Source organism: Oxyura jamaicensis, chromosome 11 (genome assembly GCF_011077185.1).
Source record: "Oxyura jamaicensis isolate SHBP4307 breed ruddy duck chromosome 11, BPBGC_Ojam_1.0, whole genome shotgun sequence".
NCBI lineage: Eukaryota > Metazoa > Chordata > Aves > Anseriformes > Anatidae > Oxyura > Oxyura jamaicensis.
In genome coordinates, this window is record NC_048903.1 from 5,060,385 (window position 1) to 5,083,518 (window position 23,134).

At 37.6% G+C, this 23,134-nt stretch overlaps 1 protein-coding gene across 4 annotated transcripts in view; it reads left to right on the forward strand.

The window, feature by feature from the left end:
- The window catches only part of TOX3 (TOX high mobility group box family member 3), a 76,846-nt gene that overhangs the window by 41,944 nt on the left and 11,768 nt on the right, over nt 1–23,134 (forward strand). For 2 of the 4 annotated variants that reach the window (XM_035336918.1, XM_035336921.1), the window contains 2 exons: nt 9,179–9,244; nt 13,164–13,418. In XM_035336918.1, coding sequence (XP_035192809.1) covers nt 9,179–9,244; nt 13,164–13,418 — 321 coding nt within the window. The remainder of the gene's footprint in view (nt 1–9,178; nt 9,245–13,163; nt 13,419–23,134) is intronic. The other 2 variants (XM_035336919.1, XM_035336920.1) reach the window with 2 other exon arrangements.

A 23,134-nucleotide genomic window follows, 5' to 3' on the forward strand; every position in this document is an offset into this window, starting at 1 on the left:
TAAATGTCATGGAATATAGAGACATTTCCACTGTCTCACAGGGCCGTGGAAAGAGAGCAATTGTGCTTTAATCTTGTGGTGGTTCTTTAGAGCAGTTGTGGCAAAAAATGTAATTCATCTTCCTTCTAGCCTCTGATGTTATCAGAAATGAGATCTTATGTATAATGTGAGCTGTTTAGATAATTGTAACTCCTAAAATACATACATTGAATAGATGCTCTGAAACTGCATGTTTGATGAGACCTTTTTCATTTGAAATCTAAATTGCTACAAAGTTGTAAAAAAAGAAAAAAATATATACACGTATATGTATATATGTACAAGCAAGAGACATATCTCTATAAGTTCTTTTTGCATTTTAGCAATATATTTCTTCCACGGCATTTGCATCTAATCTGGTTTATTTCAGCAACATGTATGCGATCATGAAAATAATCTCATAGTTTATCACCACAAACAACTCTAGGTTAAAAAGCAAAGAAAGAAAATACAGTTTTTAGCAAATACTTAAAATTACATTTGCCTCTCCTTGCCTTTGTTACTGGTTGTAGTTATCTTAACATTTGGTCTCTTGTATTTTTAACCTTCACGCAACAACAGGGTATGGTGATAGTGATAGTCTTGCACATCAGAACTCTTTGAAGTAACATCTGTAGATCTTGTGGAGCTTTTTTTTTTTTTTTTTTTTTTTTTTCATGAAAATTAGTGGGTTGGTCTAAACTTGATATTTATATTAGCCTTCTACAGAGGAAAAATAGTCTTAATATATATAGGTGGATACAGAGAGATACCCAGAATCCATGTATGATTCTCAGTTTTACTTGAAGCCAAGGTGCGTGGAATGGAAAATACATCCTTGTCTACAACTTGCTAACATGGTAAATTGGAACTCTTTGAACATGTGACAGCAAAGCATTTGGTATGTTTGTCTTGGAGAGAAATGTCAAGATTCAAACTAATTTTATAACACGTTAATCTTGTGTGAATATTAGGGCCAGTACTGCACTTTAGACCACCTTTTAATATTTATGCATTTAAATATGGAATACGTAGCATTAAGAGTCTGGAATATATTGAATTGCCCTGACTGTCAGTCAACAGAATAATAATATAGTGTATATTCATACAAAGTTATTTCTTGTATATAAAAACAGTTATAGACTGTATCCTTCTTAAGAGATCTGAAAATGTCTAACATGAGACCATTAAATATTCCTTTCATTACTGTTCCTAAGATTGCATAGTATCACACTTGGCAAAATATCATTCAGTTACTGCTTTTGGCCATGGAATTCACTGAAGGAATTCATATTAAAGAGTTTGGCTGGAATTAGAGAGATTAAGTCAGTGCTTTTTATTGTTATTGTTGAAGTTTTTATTTGTTGGCTGAAAGCTTTTAAAGTAATTTCAAATATTTTCATTCTAATTGCTTTCCTAAAACTTGTAAATCTGTAATATTTGCAAACAGTGTGTGTGATGGAGATTTGAGGATATATGAATAAAATATAAATGTCTGTTTTCTTTAGGATCTTGCTCAAGTATTTCATCCCACTGATTTTTTTTTTCTGGCTGTAAGCAAACAGTAAAAGTGTGTGTATACCTACGTACATATGTTTATGTGTAAAACCACACACATATAAAAATTAGTGTGGCAGATGTTTAAGACAAATCAAATCTGAATGGTTGCCTGAATTAAAGGTTTTTAAGAACTAAATATCAGAAGACTGTCAAATATATGATGGTACAAACACTTACATAGAGATTCAATAATTAATGAACCACTAATGAGACTATTCATTTGCCCAAAATTCAACATTGGAGATGTGATTGCAAAACTGGGTACTTAAAAGTATTCATTCTAACATTTTGTGTTTGTCTGTTGATGGTTGCTCATCAGCAATGTGTTCGTAAGCAATCAAAGCTTCTGGAAACGCTGTAGGAACTCCTTTTGTTTTCAGTGGGACCTACATTTCCTCATAAATATTAAGCAGTTGATTAAAGGTTAGGAGCCCTATGCACACAGATCTAGTGGCTTGTTCTTTAACGTAGTTGTGGTACCTCAACTAGTTCAGCATTTGGTCAAAGGCTGACCCAAATGCGAGGCCTTTTGGCTGCATCTAGTCAAACTGGCCATCTCCTTTCAACTCAGTGAATCAATGCTTAACCTCCAATGCCTACAACTCCAGTGGGTACTTGTTGTCTGTGGTAAATAATACTTTTTGTAATTGGCAGAGAGTGGTGTTTCTTCAAAAACATTAGAATTGTGCCAGAGAAGTTCAGATATTTCTAAGCGTAGCTATGTAGCATCAAAATTGAGGATACCATTTTGCATCCCTTCTCAGGTAAAATTAGTTCTTATCTATTTACATGGTTTTAAACTGTCATGTTTTAAGAGATGCTTCATTCATTTATGAGTATAAATCCCTAATAGCTTTAGTGATGTTACATCTGTGAACCAGCCTTATAGTTTCTAGTAGCAAAAATAAAATAGAGTACTTGTATTTTATAAAATAATATGAATGCCACCTACTGTTTCTGAAGTATTGAAACTGTCATAAAGGACTTTCTCTTCCAGAAAAGAACACTCTGCTCCTGCTATGAACTCATCATAGTTAAAAGTAAAGCCTCTACAGAGATTAGCTGGAAATCTATCCAGAATAGAAATGTTATTTTTACTTTCACTAGGAAAATAAATTGTGTTTTCTGAGGACAAAAAACAATATTTAATGTAATGCATCTGATGAAACACTTGTTTGTAGATGCTGATAGCTGATGATTTAACCCCCCCCCCCCCAAAAAAAAAAAAAAAAGCATCCTCCCACTCCATCTACTTCTATTGCCAGAATAATTTTAGTGTATATTGTTTTGTTTGGAGTAATCAGGCTGAAGTAGCATTAGTCCAGCTTCTCATCTTTTAATTACAGACAGTTTATTGTCTATGCTGTCCCACTTTCTGCATGGTTCCCCACCAGTCAGCTAGACTTAGCAATCTCCATTAATTTAATTTGGCATTTCATTCAATCAGACGGACTGTGAACATGATGATTTTTTTTTTTTTTTTAAATAACACAATGCTCATTCTTAATTGATGTCCTTATCAGGCATTGTATTTGCCAGCGCTGTAATTATTGGTCAGGCAGCAAAATCAAATCTGCCCAAATGCAGTGAGGATGTTCTCTGGTGAAATTATTAAGATACAGTACTTAGACCTGCAAAGTAATTTAGTTTTGGTCTGTAATTACATCTTTTGGGATCTTTATCTTTCTTTTCACTCATAAGGATAGTGTAACCTCTGAGGAATTAATTTGCCAAATCCAAAGATAGAACTGAGATTCTTGCCATAATATATATTTGTGCAAGTAGATATTATTCTATTTAAAATATATGAACATATTCACACCATAAAAGAATTATTTCTATTAATGGCTATATTTTTTTAAAATATGCATATCTTATTGCAGAACTGCTGGAAATGTGATCAGTTGAGGCTGCTGTTTTCCATAAGCAATAAATTGACATTAGAAATGATAGAATTTGGGTGTGCAACTATCTGAAATACATATGCAAGTGGATATGTAGTGCTGTGACATAACTAATTTAGCACTAGTTCTTCAAGCAGGAGTTGAACATCAAGTCACTGAGAATTTTTGTCTGAAGATACTATCCTGAGAAACTGTAAAATGTGTGTTTTGACTAAACATTAACTAGTAATTATGTAAGGATTCTTAGAGTCATGGTAGCCAAGTCCGAGTTTGGGTTTGAAGGGTTGGGATAAGGCTTTCTTTAAAAAACAAAACAAAATAATAAAACCAAAAACTACAGGGGGAGGAGGGGAAATCTCTAATGATTTATAATGAATTGTTTACTTATACTCAGATTTATGATTTGCAATCTTTGAGTACAGAATTACAATCATTCTGTTTAATCGCAGTATTTTATGAATCTCCTGGTATGTTCTGAGAAGGAGACAGAATGTGTTTCATTTGTGTGTTCTGTAAATATTTTATTTATTTATTTATTTTTTTCATTTGGAACATTTATTCACGTTCTATGGTTTTGCTTTTATTCTGTGCTGGAACAATAACCCATCCAATGGTTTCTTTTTGGTTGCATTATTAAAATAACTAGGATTATTATGAAAGCAGTTATTCAGAAAATGTGTTGTAGTTGCCCAATGAATCTAATTTTACTGTGAAGCATAAAATAGTAGTTTTATAAAAATTCTTGTTTGTTCCATTGAGATGCTCTGATAGAAGTCTGGGCTCCTGTATGTTTTAAGTTCCTTAGGTATTTCTCTATTTGCCTTGTTTTGCTAATCAATAGTGGGGCTCTAATGTTTTTCAAATTAGAGTAGCATCACAATTGGGTTGACTTAAAGACAGAAATGTATAAAGCTTAAATAAATAATACTGATTAAATATTGCAAGTAAAATAATCCCTCCATTAAAATTACTGGCAAAATTCCCATTATAGGTTTATAATGTTATTCTGTGTGTCCATAACATCTTCAGAAGTAGTTATTAGTCTTTATATTTTTGTTTATTATGTTTTTGTGGTGTAAACTTCTCTTGCCTATTTCTTGCTGTGGCTTTTGACTCAAAGTTGCAAAAGGACAAGAACTCGGATAGTAGCTCCTATTTAACCTTTTGGGATTTGTCTGAAGATATTTTTTGGTAGTCATTAAATATCCACAGAGCCTGAATTCCTGATCTGTATCTCCAATTGCCAAGGCTTTTTTTAAATGAAGCCCACCATCAGATTTCTTTCTTAAAACATTGGTTCCTTGATTCATGTGAATTCATTAGTCTCAGAGCTTTCATAACCAAACAATTTTTATGCTCTGGTAGCTACAGAGGGTAGCTTGGAAACCCAAGTAGCATTCTAGTTTGATTAAACATGCTTAATTCCTTGATTCACAAACAGGAGTCATAATGTCTGGCCTATGTTTGGTCAAAGAAAATGTGCAGTTTGCAGAAGTGGGGCAGTGATGTGCTTTTTAAAGCTTGGCCAGGAGTTGTTTTGGTCTTCATTTGGGCATGTGATAGAATAGAAGGCATTAATTCTCTCTTGGCATTACAAATACAGACCCTTCCTACAAAAGAGGTCTAGATGTTGGACGTTGTTTTTGGTAGTCAAAGCTAAGAGCTTCAACAAGCGATTTTAGAATCAATCAGCTTTCTTGACATTCTTTATACAAGGTGTTAGTAAGCAAACACTTGGTCTCTCCTAACAGCCTTCTTGTTAGTGCTTACAGATTTCAGCAGAGCCAGTTCAAGGGCCTTTCAAAGAGTATAGGACTGAACTGTCATACTTTTAGTGCAACAATTTTCATGAACAACAAAAGCTGTGAATCAGAACAAGTTCAGAAGAGGATTCATTTGTTTGCAGTCTATTTTGTGCGATCAGCACTTGTGTATGGTTTGCATTGATTTGCTGCAGCAGAAAGTTATGGTACTCAGGCTTAATATGTTTACTGAAACTTAAGATGGAGTTTGTTGAATTCCTGAAAACAAAGGAAACGAGTAGTAGTGTGCTGAGCGCCTCATTTGGTTGATGTTGCACATGTTGCTTCAAAGGCCAAAGCTACTTCTGTATAAGTGGGTTGATGGTATATGTCGACAAAAGAAGATGAAAAAAAAATCTGCTTTTGTAGTAACGGACCTGGGGTGCTCTAGGATCTTAAGATGCAAAAGTTTATGTAAAACCTTGCTCATGGCTGTGGCTAACTCATTTGCAAAACATCACAAAGCCAGCATGAAATTAAAAGATAGCTGGACTAGGTACTGCATCTTAATCTTGTTCTGTCCCAAGGAAACACAAGAGATGGAACCCCACAGGACTGTGCCTGGGCAGACCTAATTGGGGGATCTAACCTTTAATTTGGATGCCCGCTGTCAAGTGTTGGAATGCTCTGTCGTGTTTATGAGGGGTCTGGGCAAGTGATCCTTCAGAAAGTAAACGGAGAAAAGTGTTGATTGTAACAAGAGTCATTTCACAGAAAACATCTTTCCCAAATTATTTTACTAAAATAGACAAGAACCCCTTGTTCTATTTAGAATGATTTATAACTGTTCCCAGCTGATCACAAAGTGTTTCTAAATTAAAAGCCATTAATTATAGCCTTATATAGATACAAAGATATGCAAGGGGTGCTTTGTAATTCCAGCTCCGCACTTCAGGTGAGAGCTTTTTAAATTACTTGGACCATTGGAGCCACCTGCTTGACTAAATGCTGAGGGCCCTGTGTTTCAGTACTCATCAGTGCATTGCAGTGTTAACATTGTTACTGATTTTTCTCATTTCTCCAGGGCAAATACTAATTAATGGATACAATTCACAGCTGATTAGCTGTAGTTTCTTCAGTAATTACATTCGCAGACTAACTGTTCAGAAGAGGATTTCTAACCCAGTTCTTATTTCACTCTAAGCTTAATTTGTTTTTTGAATTGTTTAGGTCCTTAAGATAATAACCATTTTATTTTCTTTTGTTGTTATAGGTACCATTAGATAATAAGGAAGTTTAATCTTAGCAATACTCACTGATAATTGTTGTGTGCCTTAAATGGATTTCTAATTCAGAGAGAAAAAATAAATTTCAGCGATATTAGGACCCACACTAACAAAAGCTTAAATGTGCCAGGTTCTGACATCAGTGCCTGAGTCATACACAATAGAATCCTAAATATTGTACCCCAATAACGGAGTGAATCTAAGGCCATGTAGTTGCAACTTCTAGCTGTGACGTTCCTCATTATGTCATTTGCCTCCACAGCCTTAATAAAATGGAAAAGTATGCTGTCACAAGGAAAAAATGGTTGGCATTCAAACCAGCAGCAGTTGTGATGTGAGGAACACATGTGGATCAAAACTATATAGAAGTTTACCCTCTGAGGTAAAAAATAGAAAATAAATAAAAATCAGCTGCACTCCCATTTTGAGGTTCTGGAGCCCCTAAGACTCTAAGCTCTTGAAAATAGGATTGGGTTTGTTCCAACTTATTTATCCAGTATTAGAGCTAGTTGTTAGTGCATTTTGTGCCTTTGCATTTAGGTATTATTTGAAAAACTTTATATATATATATAGTTACTGTAGAAAGAACAGCTCTACTGGAACCATTGGTGTTCCTTTATGTGAATCCTTTGCCACTGGCTGACATGAAAAAAATCTATCCTGTTGACCTCCTTGTTGAGCTGAAGTAGTATATCTTGGTGCCCCAAATCCACGCACAGACATCCTTCTGTGCCAAGACAGTAACTACAATGTGCAATTTCATTTGATTTTTTTTTTTTAATTCTCCCCAAAATGGGTGACATCTGGGCTTTTAAAGGTGGATGACATTATTTCAGTAGCTGAGGATAACAGTTTAAATAATTATGAGGCAGCCTACTTGTCGTTTTAGGGCCTCTGTTGCTTTAACGCATGATACAGGTAGAAAGAATCAGCATTTTAAGCACATACTAAGTATGGAATTTGATACAACTTGATCTCCACTGTTTTGTTGCTCAGGACTCAATGACAGTACATTCACAAGGGACATGAGGCTCTAGTTCTTTGTGTCCATGTTCCTTTTTTCACCCTCTGTCATTACAGTTTCCTCAACTTCTCTTTTTTCATTCATTTGACTTGGTCTTATTTTGTGAAATGGATGTTGGAGTTTTCAGGGAAAGAATCTCTCTTGAAAGGATCATTCGTGGGCCCCCCACTGCTCCAGGATGCTGCGGGAACTGGAGAGAGTCACGGTCTGAAACATTTCCCTGCTAAAAACAGTCAGGCACCAAGCACTGCAAGAGCAAATTGAGCTGGAGCAAAGTGGTTTTCCTTTCAGGAAAGGTTCACCTGCTCTGGGAGCACAACAGGGTTTCTTGCTTGGAAAGAAAAACAATCTCTGCAAGTGTATGGTTACCAATCATCAAGCACTTGTTGCAGAGCTGCTGCTGCTGCTGGTACTGTTTGCTGTTGTACTTTGTTGTTTTTGTTTGGTTTGGGTGGGGGGAGTTGTGATTTTTTGTGGTTGGTATTGTTTTCTTCTGGCAAGGTCTGGCAAGATAAACCTCTGAAAAAGTTTGCTTTACAGAAGTAAAAAAATGGGAGCTTAGGGAAGAATGCTTAGTGTGGTTCAGCAGCAGTAATACACGGTAGGGCGTTGTAGCGGCAGCACTTTGCTCTCATTTGATGCTCTTGCAATGTGCACCGTGCCCGATACTAGAAATCTGAAAACACACAAAAAAATAATTTAGTGTCTTATATGGTAGCTGCATGACATGCATGGTGTCTTTTCCTGGAAGCAAAGACTCTAGGCACCTGCCTGCCGTTGGAAGTGCCGTTTAAGGGAATAAGGCACACTAACTGCCAATTAACCAAATGCTGATAATCTCTTCCTTTCTGTGCTCAGTCTGTAGAAGTACTTATCTACATCCACAAATGTTCATACTTGGGCGTTTGGAGGAAATGACTTAATGGTATCTGTGAGGATCCTTTCTGATCACTTGTTTGGGAGAGGCGTTGCACCCCAGCAGGAGCAAGCGGTCACCCAGCCCGGGTAGATCTTGGAGTCTCCGTGTGATGCTGTTCCTCTGATGTGAAAAATCCTCAGCAAAGTCTTCTGGCCTTAAAGTTCAGTGGGGGTGGGAGCTCAACTGGAATGAAGGATAGACAAAGGGGGGATTGTTTGGCTTTTTGATTTTGTGGAAAGAATGGGATTTTAAAAGCAATGCTGCAGATGCTCTTTCTTCTCCTTCTTACCTTCATCTCTTTTAAGCCAGCTCTGCTTGGAACAGTAATACAAAAGCTACTTCTAGCTACAGCTGTCCTCAAGATCAAGATCATCTGCAGAAATATAATTATGTGTGTCAGGAGAAGTGTAGCAGATTTGAAATGCCTTTTCTGGGAATGGTCTATTTGTAATGGGCACTTAATTTCCAAAGACATCCCTAGGCCTGTGGGATGGCTTTGTGACACAGAAAGTTGAAAAGGTACGCTTGGAGATTGTCCATGTACAGACCTGGGGATGCAGAATATATAATAATAATGTTAAATAATAATGTTCTGACTTCAAAGGACACCTGCAAAATCACATCTTATCTGTTTTGCTTTTCTTAAACTTTTCTATGCTGGTGATGGGGTAAAGAAAAGTTTATTGTGGCATGCATTAAAATCCAAATATTTATTTTTCTTTCAGTTTGGAAACAATAACAACTACATGAACATGGCAGAGGCAAATAATGCATTTCTTGCTGCAAATGAGGTAGATGTTTTTCTTTTTTTTATCTATGCGCATATTCTGCTGTTTGCTTTGATAATTTAACAGACTTCGAATGGATGAAGAGTGAAGTGCTGAATTTCTGTGTGTTTTATGGAGCACAAAATAAAGACTTTAATGAGAAAGAAAATAACCTGACAGCTCTCCATTACTAGTCAATTTAGCTGTCCATAAGGCTGTTACTTACATAGCATGTCAATAGAAACAAATCTGCTTTATGTATGAAAAAAAAATCATAAACAGAAGGAAACAAATAAAAGGCACAGTAGGTGTACATTTTCAAAACAAGCTTAGTAATAGTCAATAGCAGCTAATGTGCTAATTTCTGTTATACATACAAATATTTTGATTTGGATTCTTAATGCTCATATAAGTTAGAAAAACAAAACCAACCCAGCATGCTGGGTGAGGGAAACGTCTGATAGGGATTAAGAGCAAACCTGGGGGCTGGGCTGGTGGAGGCTGGTTGGGCTGTAGAGGTGATGGATTTGAGCACTGGCTTTGAGAAGGGAAACAGGAGAAAGGTACGGCAGCTGCAATCTGTGTATTTGTTGTTACAGTGGTGCCTCCTTCCAGCCAGTTAATAGACTATCAACATGCTAATATTGACCCCAGCTCCAGTTAGAAACACCTTTTGCTTGTCACTAAAAATCAACAGCTTTTATTCCAAAGGGAGTGGGAAGGATGGAAAATGCATGATGCACTGCCTAGCAGTGTGTGTGGCAATACAAAGAAAAATAACTCAATATTTATATCAGGTGTATGCCATAAATGATCTTCCAGACATAAGAAAAGGTTAAAACCTGGGCAGCCTTGACTTTTCATGTAGTAAGTGGTGATTCAGTCAGAGGTATTCTTATGTACTTTTTTAAAAAAAAATGATCTTGGAGAAAATAAGTAGAAAGGTGTAACAATAAATACGAAGGTTAGAATTAGGAGTCATATTTTATGAATCATTTATACAATGGTCACCATCTCTTTTTTACCCAGCAAGACTGCTTAGATAAGGGAATATTGTTTGGCACTAGCTCCAGTGTTATTTGTGATAATGAACACAAACCCCATCTGTAATGACAACATGATGTTTCTTTCTGTAGAATTTCTTTCCTACATTTGAATCAAACATTGATGAAAGCTCTGCTGCCAGCAGCTGTTCAGAGACAATTTAATTCCAGCTGTGATAATTCACCGTGTCAGACATTGGCTGTTATATGTTGATACAACAGTTCTCCAGATTTGCATTTTTATCAAAAGGAACAAATGTTTTGAACATTTCAGTACAGATGGCATTTAACTGTGCACATAGTTTTTTTTAAAACATGCAAGATATAAATATTTGAAAAGTTAATAACTTTAAAAAAAATATATGATTGGTAGGATAAATCCCACAAATGTTAGACCATCTCTTGGTCATAACAGCACCTTTCTGCAATCCCAAATTGCATACTATTCAGACCATTTCTGCAGGCTGAATAGCCCAGTGATTTGGATTTAAGACTACTTCACTAAGGGGCTTTCTTTCTTCTGAGATTACATCTATTTCATCTTCATTCTTAGGTCCTTGATATGTTTTTAAAAAAAGATATATACACGCTCGGAAATGTTATATTGTAAGAATTAAATCCACATTTTAAAAATGTTATGTTATACATCAATTTGCTCTCCCATTTGTAGTAAGCCGTGACTATTAAGATGAGTGGGGCTTCTCTAAATAAAATATTGTATTACTGTGTAACTGCGTTATATATTTATACAGATGTCGGAGATTTATTGTTAGATGAGGAAAGAAGATCCAATTCTTTTAATTACTACTATCTTATAAACACAAATAAAGAGAGGTTCAAGCACACTGTAATAATACTGATTTCACTGACCCCCTTTGCTTGAACAAGGAATAGAAATATCCTTAAGTGTTACTGCTTGCATTAAGGCATGAACCTAACTTTGCAATTACTGCATTACAATGTATTTAATTATAGTGTTTTTACATTAACACAAATGTAGCTTTCCTGCTAGGATTTTGGGCATGATCACTGCTGAGCTAGAAGCCCATTTTATTCCTGTAAATAATGCCTTAAGAGTGTAATCCTAGAGTACATTCAGGCTAAGAAGCCACACATTTGCTTTATGTTTTCTGTCTCTATGTCATGATTACCACGACCCATTTTAAAGCACCTTAAATATTTATTGAAATAATATTTCAAGTGTTAATTACAGTGGTAATGAAAACAGCCAAATGCCACATATCAAGAATGAGTGTTTATCCGTATTGTTAATGTGATATGTTAGATTTCATTAAGCAGTAATGGGGTAGCAAATGAGTCACAAATTACAGTTGCATCTGTTACTAGACCACATTAGTGCCAAAATAACTGCAAATGCAGCCATAGGGTTATGTTCATTAGCCAACCACTTCTCGTGGCCAATCCATCCTTTGTGTTTGTGAACTAAGGGATACACAGGAATCAAAATTTACACCTTTTGTGATATAGCGGAGGGGAAGTCAAACGTCTCCCCGTCGCCGGCCCAGCTTTCAGGTCCAGAATTAAGTTACAGTATTGCACCTCGAGTCTCGGCAGACTGACAGTAGTGCAGACTGCAGCAGTCTGGGACCTCATCATTTCTGGTGTGAGACCAATAATGACAGCTGACAGGTTCTATATGCAAGCAAAGGTTTTACTTGTGTTTCAGTTTCCATCTTCTCTCAAGCGGTTATTAATTTATATCATCATTAACAGTTTGAAGGCTGACAATTTGCAGCAGTTAATGAGATCTTTCACTGAACATATCATTTTTAAATTAACTGGCATTAAGTCACTCTTTCAAACAATGTAAATAATACATAAAACAATTTCCCTTGCTCTCAACTAGGATCCTGAACTAATGCAAACAAACAAATCCCAGAGCTGTGTTACATGTCCAGAACAAGACAGAGTGCCTATTTTGGGATTGCCAACTGCCCGACTTGATCAAGACTGTCCTGATTTGGGTACATTTAAAATGGCCTGATTTCAAGCACTGGATTTCTATTATTAAGTAGCAGTGGACCCGAAATAATATATGAAAGTTAATTTGACTCACAAGAAATTTGAATCAGCACAGCTCATTTGTTTCCCAAATAAATGTCGGCAGTGCTGAAGCCAGATACAGACTCTACTTGAATAAAGATCTTCTCTGACAGACACAGGCACACGTACGAACACGCACAGACCCTGAAGATAACTGGCAGTAAACGTTTTGCTCAAGGCATCTTAACAGGTGTTTAGTTCGTAACAAACCTACTGTTCAAACAAAGCTGGCTGGCTTTAAAAAGCACTGGAAGCTGCTGTAATCACCCACACTCCTTTGTACGTTTCTCTCCTCCAAATTATAACGCCTATATAGAAGGATGCATTGTACCTTGGGGATGGAAAAGAAAAGAAATAAAGACCAGAATTATAATATTTCATGTTTATTAGTGGATAAAAAGGAAACAAAAGATGTGAAATGGTCAGTGCTGAATTAATGTTGTGTGTGTGCTACAAAATTGTCAGTATTTTATGAAGCATGAGAGTAATATAAGCTGTTTGTGCCATTTTACTAACATATCAATAAAGTGGTAATTTGTTATACAGCCAAATCCAATGTAGCTGATATTCAGACTAACAACAAAGACAGATGTTGCTAATTAAGTACACATTAAAAAACTGTTAATACTGATACTCCATTAAAGCCATATGATAATGAGACTTAAATCTTTAATCAGTATGTATCAGTATACAAACTCCTTTAGTATATGAAATCTTTTTTTTTATTATATAGAGTTTGCATCTGAGAACAAAGCAAGATTTGGATGGCAGATCCAAAGAGGGCTTTGGAGAACAGTGTGCCCTAACGTGGTGCATCTTGTCCTGTCCTTTTTTAGCAGACGTTCCACACACCGAGCCTTGGGGACGAGGAGTTTGAAATCCCACCCATTACGCCCCCGCCGGAATCGGACCCTGCACTGGGGATGGCAGATATACTGCTACCCTTTCAGGGCCTTGGTGACCAGCTGCCTGCACAAGGAAATGAATTTACGCCTCAGTTTCCCCCACAGAGCTTGGATCTTCCCTCTATTACGATATCCCGAAATCTTGTGGAGCAAGATGGCGTCATCCACAACAATGGATTGCATATGGTAGGTCCAGTTCTTTTTGTGATTCTGCTGTAAAATCTTGTTTGTCAAAGCATAGTAACGTCGATTTGTGTTGTGTATCAGTTTTAGCTGAGTTCTCCAAAGATGTGTTTCATTTCTTGGTATTGTGGTCCGACCAAGCATTTGCCAATGTTCTGCATTATGTGCAGCCATATTCTGTATGAGTGATGACACGTTGTCAGTGTTGCACAGCGAACAATGATATGTTATTATTTAGTTCCCTAAGGCAGTTGGCAAATGTTTAAGGGTTTAATATTGGTGGATTCAGGAAGATAAACATGGTTGTTAATGTACAGTGCAATGCTATACTATGTGTAAACAGATCTCTTGTAAAGAAGCAGTCAGGCTTTATAAACATAGAATTTTAATTTTGGGAACAGAGTTGGAAGCCCATGTCCATTGGCATCACGTGAATCCCAACTGCAGCTAGATTTCAAGAATTTGTTGTACAGTTGATAATTGGCAGCATGAGTTGAAGCACCATGGTGTTGGCCAGGGTGAACTACAGCATTTAGAAGGAATTTTTTGACCACATTTCAAGTGTAAGACCCACACTTGACAGCCTGCAGGATATTCTGAAAGCACAGTATTGAAAGTAGTTCAGAAAGGGATGCAGACACTTTATACCGGCAGTAATATGCATATAAATTTCTGTTTTCTGTATACTCCATGGGCTAGACCTTTATAATAATAATTATTATTTAACTACTAACAGAGTGGTAGGGATGCATTAACTGAACATATACTCAGAAATACAGGGCCGTAAAAAGACTTGTCCAGTGCTCCTGTTGACCCGAGACTATGGTGGGTTGAGCCTCATTTCTGTGTTCCTGTGACATTTTGGAGCCCTCAAGAATGGGGAGGAATGATCTGGCTGTGGGGAAGGGCTGAGTGATGGGGCTTCTAGGTGAATTTCAGTGATAGTTCCTGGTAATTAGAACACTAAAAACCAAGGCTGTATTAAGTCATCTCCAGAATCTGTTCACACTGCGTGGCTGCGATTGTGGTGGGAGATTATATGGGGGCACTTTCCACTTCCTTGGTGCATTCCCTTTTCAGCTTTAGAGAGTCTCCCCACCTTTGGAGAGTCTTCTTGTGTGAGTTTCTCTAAGCCTCGGCAGTAACATTCCTACTCCCAGGCATGAGACATAGCTGTGAGTCCGTTTATCATACTTAGCATTTTAAACTCAACGGTTGCCATTAGAATTAGTTCCTGTATTGCATATTAAAGCCAGGGTGAATGTTTAGCTTCAGCAGTTATATCAGCTTTAGCTATTCTGATCAGCTGTTTCACAGACCTTTTGCTAAACTTGTTGAAGTGAAAATACAAATTTACTGCTGGACTATAATAAAGGTCGCTATGTTATTATAATTTCATGTACTTTTTTTTTTTTCCTTTTTATTATTCTGGTGACTGACAATTAATTAAAGAATTACAAATCAACACACAGCAAATTTCTCAGGAATTTTCCAGGCTTCTGGCTTCATTGCAAAGTTTAATGTTTCCTTTGAGGTAATGAAGAGTAGGTAGCCCTAATACAGAAATAATCACAAACTGCGCACTCTTTAGGAGGTACAGAGTTCAGTAACTCCACAGGCACAAAGAAGGGACTGCCTGAAACAGGCCTTGAAGGATATGATACTTCTTTTCAGATCTCATTATGCATGGGCTTTTGTATGCCCTGGCCATGTTGGGTGACAAACTGAGTGCCAAACACAGAAAAAAATTAATAAAACTTTAGAGTTGGGAATGTTATGCCTGAAAACTAAAGCAGTGGAGTGCGTGTGTGCTGAATGGAAAGAAACTTGTTCAGGAATATGTAATACATACCATAAGCTGGATCGGTCTTGTGTTACATGTGGGAGAGTTCCCCCAGTGTTACCAAGTGGTTTGTAACCTGACCTGGATTGCCATGTCATTTTGCATATTTTCACTGAATGCCATTCTTCCATTAAGTCAAAGTTTACATTGACTGCAATCGTAAGAATTTCTTCCCTTATTGGTCAAAGGGAAGATGTAGAGAAGCTCCTGCCTTCATATCCCAATAATCCAGTGATATTTTCGAGGGTGACTGCCAATTCAAAGCTGTGGTTTTGGGACTTGTGTGCAGTTTTGTCACAGAGAATTGATGAGGAATGGGGGGATTTGATACAGAGGAGCCACGCGGGGAGGTTCATGTGTCAGACACTTCCTGACAACTGCTAGATTTGTTTTGTACTGTGAGATGGAGTGACCCCTACCACTGCATTTTAGTCAGTGATCTTTTTTCTCCTCTGCTCATAAATGCTGGGTGACATCAGGAACTTTAAAAATACTAACAGAGGGTCCTTGCATAGGTTTCCCCTGAACTCACATAATGCTCCTTAGTTCTCAAATTTTCCAGCCATTAATCTGTATTTTAAAAATAGAAAATGAAAACAGTACATCATATTTTATGTGAAAAATGTGCACTCTATTAAACTGGTAAATATTTATTAATAATATTAGAATTCATCTTTAAATTAGACATTTCATGAATTACCTTGCCTTGGAGCTATAAAAACTTTATTGCAGCAATAAAAAAAATGTAAAGGAGGCATTTTGACTATGAAATTTCATTTCATGGTCAATTGAATTTACTATATCTGAAAGAACTAAAGATGGGGCTGTAAAATAATTATGATGTTCGTATACACTTATAGAACAATGTTCTTATCCAGTGATACTAGGATAGTCTTATTTAAAGGCTGTGTTAATAATGTATTGCTAATCACTAAAGCTTCTTTAGCTGAATACAAACTTTTTTTTTTTAATATGAACTGCATTGAGTTTATTGGTTATCTTGTGAAGCATTAGAGAGCTTTACTGTAAGCCATATTTAATTTAGATAAATGTAGTTCTACCCTGTTGAAAAGTCCAGTAGAAGAATTTCACCTTGAAGAAATGTCATGAGATTTTAAATCACAAATGTTGAAAAAAGAAAATGGGCTCGGACAGAATTATGATTAATACTGTGTGTCTTTGGCTTTTTTGCTATGTACTACCTGACATGTTCACCTATAAACTTGAATGCAGAATCACCAGAGGCATGGTTAAAAATAGGTTATGTCAAGGTTTTCCTATGTCTCCCTTAGGGTACGGAGTTGGCTAGCTACTTCATAATACTTCTGCAAGTATCTCACATATTTCCCACAGGAAGACAGACAAAAAAAATCTTTTTAACATATTCTTTGTGCATTGTTATATTGAAAAAATCATTCACAGTGCAAGGAAGGTATTTATTCACTGTATAAATGTGGCCTAGCAATTATTAAAAGCTTGTATTGATGAGTTAACAATTGCTCATACTATTAAGAACAAGGCAGTTCTGGACACAGAGGAGCTGGATCCAGGCACACTGAATTACACTGTGGAAGGAGTGACAATTTGTCACAATGCTGATTAACTTCATTATTATTGGCAACAAACACAACACATTTATCTTACTTAACAGCATTTTTTTTACGTTTAAAAACAGACAACAGCAAGAAAAAGGTGGAAAATTGAGGAAGATAGATTAGTTTTCATATTTTAATAACATACAAAAAATCCTTATATTAAAAAAAAATCACTGAAAAGTGAAGTGCTGATGTACGTTTGACTCCAAAGAACATACAGATTTAAATGATGCAAATATTATTATTATAAATGCTTGAATATAAGTAAATAGAAATCAACAAGAATATCCTAATTAAAAATCAACCCCCAGTATTTTATATTAATGCTCTGTTTTCTGTTGAGCTGACCATAGAAAAATTATTTTAATCTGCAAACTGAGGCAATTCTATAAAACTACAACTTGTGCTCCTGAGGGTTCCTTTTTTTAACACCTCTCTATAATCTGCCCAGCCTGCTGAGTAGCATTGACATCAGTAGTACATCAATTTCAGAAAGTGGATTATTTTTACTAGACAGCTATTGTGACATATTGGGTCAGTCATAAATGAAAGATATTCATGCAAGCATGCAATACTTGTAATGAAGTCTCACTCTGACCTTCTGTATGATTGATTCTGTAATTTAGTTTTCTCAGGCAGTGCCTGAAATGAAATGAAATCATGTTGAACAAGTTTTGAATACCCACAGTGCACCAGGAGAAGAAAAATCTGCAGCCCCAGAGGCTTGAGAGAGAGCAGCTGAACGATTTATCTCCATGCTATTATAGCCTTTGCCAGCATTCAACATTTTTTTTTTTTTTTTTTTTTCTTATTTGGCTTAAGTACTTAATTCTGCAGGTAGCTGTAAATGGGAAAATAAAATGCTGTTCAGATTTAAAATGACAGGACAGGAGTATGTGCAGGGGACTGATAAAATATCTTGAATAGAACTGACCTTTCATGTAGCTGAAAGTTACTGGGGGATTCATCCTCATAATTACCATATAGATTATTTTTATTTCTTTCCTGCAATGAAACATTTCAGAGAGCAGTAGTGCTGATTGAATGAAAATTGAACTTGTTAACATTCTTTTCAGCTTAGCCTGTTGTACATAACAGAAGGTTAGCTTTGATGAATTTCAAAATTCTCTTTCTGGTATCTAAGAAACAGACAGTAAAATAATTGTCTCTTTTCAGTCTGATTTTTCTCTTTTATTCAAAAAAGTACAGATGTTACAAAAACAGACTGATAATTTTACATGTATTGCTCCCTATATTCCTTACGTTGCTGGAGAAAATGCGTTTCCTATTTGATGAAGATTTGAGCCTGTTTATAATTGTTGCAATGCTTTCAGAGCATTCAGGATTCTGCACAGATAAGGCTAATTCATAGTGGAATAAGCTCATCTTTAATTACATTACTAGTTAAGAGTGGCGCTGTGCTCAAACTAAAGGCGTGGTGGCTATTGCTTTTATTTCAAGAAGACTTCCTAGGTAAACAGCGCAATGATGTGGCTTTAAAGATCCAACTTGCAAATTTCAGCTTATTAAAGACTGCATAAAACAGAAATATTACTGATGTTTCAAAATAGTGGTACCTTTTATGTAAAGGTCAAAATCTTAGAGTTTATTCCCAGATTATGAATTTAATTTTTCGAGGAACAGATTAACAGAAGATTAAAAATTGCTTTCAAGATAATTATTTCACTACTCACCTGCATGGCTTTAATTTATATGTTTAATTTTCCTTTTACAAAGAAACTACTTTGTAAATCTCTCTTCTAATATCCAGTCTGTAATCTTATATTTAGAGAGAATGCAGTAGGTTTTCAATTAATACAACATTATAACAACATTGTTTAATGTGTTGCAGATGAAGCAGTTGTTTCATGGGTCATTAATGCGTTTAAGGCCTGGAACAGTCTTTTAAAACAAGCGCTTGTTATGAACGTGTTATGAACGTGTTTATTGTCATCTGTAATCCAAAACATACAACTAATTCAGGGAGGTTAAAATTATTCAGTTATAGGAATAGCAGCTATTCTTACTAAGGATTATCTTCACAGTTTTCTTATCTGTATTTGTCCTTTGAGAAAGGTGGGCTACTGAACTGAAGTTCCAGATTAACATCATAAATCTGGTTTGCATTGGACTTTGTGGCTGTTTCTAATAATTTGTGGTACTGGGAAAAAATAATCTCAAAACTAAGTAATCACAAATTAAATGATGTTCTCATGGCTCAGGTAGGTGACATTTGGTCATACACAGAATCTTTCAAACGGTGGCTCATGCTTCATGAAATTAGGCTGTTAGGGCTCCCTGGGGATTTTGTAGCTCTGGTGCCTGTTACCAGCCAGGAGGTGTGTCCCTCTGTCTTCTGCCTGCAGATTTGGGCTGTGGGCATCACTGATGAGGTTTCAAGTCTTTACAAATATATATATATATATTTAATTTGTATATGGTTAAATATTTTGCGTCTAGTGACATAGCTGTGCATTTTTAGTCACCGTTCAGAGAGCACGTATGCCCTCTTCGCAGGGCCCCGGGGGAGGTGGACAATGGGCTGCAGCCCCGGAGGCCATAGGCAGCAGTTGTTTCTGTACAGAAACTGCTACAACTTCCACGGGAGATGAAGACAGCGCAGCCTAATGATATACTGAATAATAGAGTTTTTAATAGTGTGTAGATTCTTATGTCCTCGGTGACATTGTAATGCTTAGAGTAGATAATATAGTCACTTTTCTGTGAGACGTGCTCTTTCCTCCTTTCTCATCGATACGGAGACAATAGGCCATCTGTTAATGAGCTGCTATGGTTGGAGAAGGAAACGGATTCTCGCGTTCTTTTCAAAAGTTGGTAATTCAAAGCAGAACAAAATCCTTAACTGAATCTTTATTCGTCTGATGGTCAGTGTAAACTATTTCCTGTCCGAGTAACCACGAGAAAGGACCTGCCCGTAGGAAACAGCGGCAGCTGTTCCCAAAGACACCTGTCTGAATAGCAGGTACTGCAGGTGCTGGGGGAAAAATAGTGGAAGCAGGTTATTAACCTACCCAGCTATGAGGGACTTCCATGTGGAAAAAGAAAAATACACAAATATTGGCAGAAGAGTCTGGGAAAAAAAGACTCTGCCTGCGTGATATTCATAATGCCTACATCAGGATCCATTAACTCCACAAGATTCTGGAAGGTGCCAAATGAAGGTGTGGAAAGTGCTGCATCCACCAGGAAGCTGTCAGGAAGCGTCCATGCACCTAAGAAGTGAGCACAGAAGGAGTGTGGACATACCTGACCGTCGGCACAAGCTGTGTCTTAAGCCTGGGCCATGGCTTTGAACTCTTCTGCCTCCTGCGTTTCAAGTCAGGTGTGAGCAAACCCTGACCTGAAGCTTCCTGACGTCAGCCAGATGAGGCAGGTGCTGGTCTGCTGCATGTGTTGTACCTGGAGAAAGGCTGCATTGGGTCCAGCCCCCCTCATTCTTGGGTCAGTTGAAAACTGCCTTTGCAATTCCTCCTGTTCTCTACTGTTACCAGCCACGTTTCCTCATGGACAGCTTACCCAATACTCAGCTTTCACCTCCAGTTCTCAAGCTATAAAGAAATATGGAGTCTTTGTAGAGTTTTGATTATATTCTATGTTGCCAGGTAGCTGGAAAAAAAAGGGGGGGGGGTGGGGGGAAGCTTGATTCTGATAATATGGAAGATAATGAGACCTACTCTTCTGATTTGCTTAAACAAACAAACAAACAAACAACAACAACAACAAAAAACAGAAAACAACAAAAATCCCAAAGACAAAGGCACAACACATCAATACCAGCACTTGCGGCAGTGTTAAACAAATGCCACCTAACACCTGAGTGTGTCGTTTGTCATTGCCCCCCCGCCACATTCCTCACACAATTTATGTTACCTTTGGTAATGTTTGTTGGTTGTCATGCTTCCTTGCAGTCTCTCCCCATGATGCTTTCTGCATAATAAGGACCTTTGAAGTCTGCCTTTGATTTGGTAGCTGAAGCACCTGGAGTTGCAGAGGTCGTAACAAAACTGCTAACAGCACTTACCTGACATTGCAGAACTTCATTTCAACTCTCCAGTGTTTGTTTGCAATGTGCCTTCGCTGTTTGCATACAGCAGACCTAAGCCTGCACTGCTAATTTGGATAGAAGCTCCTCGTGCCAACAGACTGATCAGATCAGAGCCCAGATCTGTGATCTGAGTCACACGCACCTCGTGATCATGCTGTTGGATCCCGTGTCCAAAAGGACTGTGATTCAGACTGGCTTAAAGTATGGTAGGCAGCCGAGGTGGGGGGGGAAGGATCAGCGTGCCTGCTTTTAAAAGTGTCTGCAAAGTGGTGTAGAACTTGAACTATAAATAAGCTGTGAATGAGGTGATGCTAAAGCATCAGTAGTGGCCGCTGTGGGATTCAGGGCTATAGCAAGCCCAAGGTGCCATCCATCTGCAAGAGCACAGGCCCTTTCAGAACAGAAAGGCTCGACATGCAGCTGAGACAACCAAGAAGCATTGCCCCTTCAGCCCACTTTGGGGACTGTAAGAGGAGCGTTTCGGGTCATCTTTCGGACAGATGTGGTTTGACAGGAAAGTAGATGGGTGAGAATGAGGCTCCCAAACCACAAGAGCTCTGTGCCAGGCTGGCTGGGTGACCTGCTCAAGCATTATGAGCATTATGAGGAAAGTCTTTTATCGCTTGCTTTGGCTGTGTGATTTTGCCCAGCTGTGAGCATTTAGTGATTCCTCACCATGTAATGCAGCATTATGTTAGAGCTACCTGAGCCTGTTGTGAACAAGCTGGTACCGGTGGGGCACGGAGCAGTGAGGCAGGGAGAGCCAGAGCTGGGGCTCGGGGCCGTGTTGGTGTGGCAGGCACCCAGGCTGCTTGGCTTCATCTCTTGGCACTAGCTGCACCTCTGAGGTGGTGCTGCACCACCTGGCGTAGGTATGTTCCTCCTGCCTGCTCCCCGAACGTCGTTCCGTAGAAGGAATCATTTTAACTTGTCATTTGGTGGTCTCGGCATTGTAACCACCCGACATCACGGGTCAGGCTGTCTGATGAGAAAGAAGTTCTGCGCTGCCCAGGGGTAGAACGCACACCAGCCACAGGAGGGGTCACTGACCTGAAAGAAAAGCATGGGGAAAAAAAACAAAATCAAGGGACAGTAGATGAGAAAGATTCAAAGAAAACATGGTAAATTAGTTTGGAGGTGGTAGCCATAGAAGAAAATCATATAGCAATAGATTTATTTCTAGACAGAGGAATTTCTACAGACATCTGAGACTGACAGAAAAAAAGGAGATAGTTGCTCAGTTTTGAGGAATGAATCAGTGGGCCCTAATGTTATTTTTTTTTTTTTCTCCTTCATGCCCCTTCTCTGGGTTATGTGCTCTTTCTGTGTGAACAGAAAACAGTAATTTCTGATGTATTGGGACTAGGGGAGTGCACAGACCAGGAGATTGCATGCTCTTCATGTCTTTCAGGCAGCAGAATGTGCATAAGCCTCCTGTCACCAACCAATCTTTCAGATCCATCTGCAGACATCTTTTTTTTTTTTTTTTCTCTCCTTTTTTTTTTTTTTTTTTCTCTGACATGTACTGTTTGTTGTTGTAGCCTTGATTTGGGAATTAAATTAGGCAAGGTTTACTTTACTACAGAGACACAAAGGAAAACCTAGGAGTGTTCTCATTGCTAGAAAAAAGAAGCTACTGCTTGTAGTGGATCTCCTGATAACTGTAGCTTGACAGATCATCACCGATCACAGTATCTGAAGGGGGGAGAGGAAGGACACTTCTTCAGTGGTGGCGTTACCAAGTGCAACTGTTTTATACTCTATTAAGTAAGGATTTAATCTCTGACAGAAAAAAGCATCCTGTTGGTTTGATTTGTTTTGACTGGCAGTGAATTCCAATCTTGTAAAAATTTAGATTAATGGATTCTTTTATCTCTATATTGCTCGTGGAGAAAAAGAATATTGAGGATTTCTTCTGGAGATATGCTGACTTGCCCAAAACTAAAGGGAGTAATTTACAGACAAGCCCAACTGAGGATTCTACTCTTTACATTGAAGTGCATTTGCTTCAACTCGAATACTTCAAAGTATTACATCAGCTTATGTTACATTGACAGTGACAAATTCCTAAGGCAAAAGAATATATAATGTTTTAAGCCAACTTCCCAAACCAGGGCACAGTGAGCATAAACATAAATGTTAGCTTTTGTGTAGCTATTTTTGTTGGCAGATTTACCACAGACTTGACTACTTTTCTTAAAAATCTGGCTCATGC